Here is a 2,306-nt window from a genome sequence, read left to right as displayed (position 1 = left end):
TCATATGAGATATAACAACACAAGGTATCCAAGAAAATAGACAACGGAGAAAGGTTAAAAGTAAAGAATATGAAGCAACAGAAAGGAAACAAAGATGAGAATATTGAAGTGGAATCAAGTTTCCAAAACGGACATGTTTGCTAGTGTGTGATTGAGAAAGAAGCACGGTGACAAAACAATTTACAATGAAAAGTAACAAAAGGATGAAGAGAAAGCACAACACAAAGACTTGGTTACTATATGAAATAATGGAAGTACCAGTAACTAATTATTCATGGCAATACTGAACATTATGAAGCTCAACACTAGAGACACTTCCAGAAGGAAATCCACGGAAAAATGTCATTTTCCATCATACAACTTTGTATAGATCAAGTCTCTTGCCATAAAAAACACACAAACATCAGGCACAATCTCTGTCCAACAAATGCCTTTCAATATCTACCCACCTTAACAGCCAACATCACAAACCTAATCGTGGGAGAGAAAGTAAAGAAAAAGCACCCTAGCATTTCATCAAAATTTTGTTGATATTCAAACTTAAGTAAACTATAATTGCAGTCAAAATACAAAAAGACACTATGAACCAAGGATGATGCAATTGATAATTAAGAACACTAACATCTTGGTTACAAAAAAAAAAATGTGGGACTACTTGTATCTTCGTCATTATAACATCCCAAGACAATGTGCATACTATGTCATTATCAATCTAGAATCTCAACAGAGTTATAGTATAATGTAATTGTTGTCCCACATTATCAGAACTTAATTTGGTATCATTCTTAAGGAACTCGACTTCTTAAGTTGCAAATCAGTCACATACTAAAAATGTAAAACCAACAGCATCCCTTGTCAACTAACTACTCCGCCAAAGCATATTCATTGGGTCATCAAGTAACAAAAATTTGCAGAACAAAACAAGACAATTAAAAAGCAAAGTAGCACCTTATCAATTCATAGGCACAATGTGGATAAATATATCTATACAATATGTACATTTATCTGTGAATAGAAAGAGCAACTGGTAATTAGCATAAGATACCCCAACTGAATATAACAACTATTTTCCACAATTCGTTTCCTTTCAGTCAGAAATTAGAAACATCATGTACCAAATTAGCAAACGGAAGTCAATCTCATAGGAACCTTCTCCCTCTCAGCATCACCAATTCCATCGGCCATGATCCTCACAACCTTCTCGAAAGCAAAATGCACGCAAGTCGACAAGGCAATCCAATAAATCACCTCATAAACGAACCCATAGGCAAACTCAGAAGATGACGACCACGATGATTCGTCCCAATTTTGCCCTCCAAATCTGTCAAAATTCCACCCTCTGCCACCGCCCCAACTTCCACCAGCTCCACCAAAAGGACCATCACCGTCACCATCACCACCCCAAAACCCGCTATCTTCACCGAATTCCTCGTAGCCTCCGCCGCTGGATGATCTCCGCCTCGTCCGCCGCTTCTTGCGAAGAAGAGTCCGGCGAGCGGTTATATGCGAGTTGGATTTGACAGGCGGAGGAGCTATTGCGTCCAAAATAACGGCGGAGATTTGGAGGAATCCGGCGGAGAGAGCTAGGCTGCCATTGGAGACACAATTTTGTCGGTGAATAATCGAATTCGTAAACCCTAGCCCTTGTTGTGTGGCTATCGTTAAAGTATCGGCGATGACGGAAACATCCATCGAGATTTCCGATTCGAGGTACAAAAATAACAAATAAGAAAGAGATTTTTGAGAATTGGGAATTGGTGATTGAGAATGGGTTATGGGTTGCGGGATATTTATTTTCCCGGGAAAAATGTCCAGGAAAATCAAGGAAAGGGAAAACCAAATTGGAATGGGAATTGGATCCGGTGGATAACTCGGACCAGAATGTGTGAGTCGTAAACGGAACGTGTTGTGTGTTGGCGGTTTCCGTGTCAGCGGCATTTGCTCGATTTATTGACACGTGGCTCAATTTGGATGCCTGAAAATAGGCTGTTTCTGACCCAAAATTAATGGGTTTTGGGCCTGTATATCTTCTTGGCCCTCCAACGTAATACTGATATACATATATGTAAATTTATTTATATTTTATTTATTTGATAAAATTTGGAAAAACTATTTAATTATCCTTTGATCATAAGAATATTTGATTAATTTTTTAAGTGCTTTAAATATTAAAAAATAAAAAAATTATTTTATATTTTTAGTTTTTTAAATAAGTTTTTATTTTATTTCTTATAAAGCAAAGAAAGTCAAAATATTTATATCAAATATTTTTTTATGGAAATGAAAAAATATATTATTAATTAAAA

General features: G+C 36.5%; 1 protein-coding gene across 1 annotated transcript; it reads right to left on the bottom strand.

Moving 5' to 3' along the window:
- Positions 1 to 929: 929 nt before the first annotated feature.
- On the bottom strand, positions 930 to 1,931 carry LOC110633121 (uncharacterized). Its single transcript, XM_021781602.2, has one exon. It carries the CDS (start codon positions 1,690 to 1,692, stop codon positions 1,120 to 1,122), a length of 573 nt encoding a protein of 190 aa, XP_021637294.2. The 5' UTR covers positions 1,693 to 1,931; the 3' UTR covers positions 930 to 1,119.
- Between the last annotated feature and the right edge of the window lie 375 nt (positions 1,932 to 2,306).

The sequence above is a fragment of the Hevea brasiliensis genome, chromosome 4 (assembly GCF_030052815.1).
Source record: "Hevea brasiliensis isolate MT/VB/25A 57/8 chromosome 4, ASM3005281v1, whole genome shotgun sequence".
In the NCBI taxonomy this organism is placed as follows: domain Eukaryota; kingdom Viridiplantae; phylum Streptophyta; class Magnoliopsida; order Malpighiales; family Euphorbiaceae; genus Hevea; species Hevea brasiliensis.
This window is presented reverse-complemented; position numbering and strand designations above follow the sequence as displayed.

Bases quoted from the DNA above. Each gene is read 5' to 3' on its own strand.
- LOC110633121 (XM_021781602.2), bottom strand. From the start codon at position 1,692: ATGGATGTTTCCGTCATCGCCGATACTTTAACGATAGCCACACAACAA.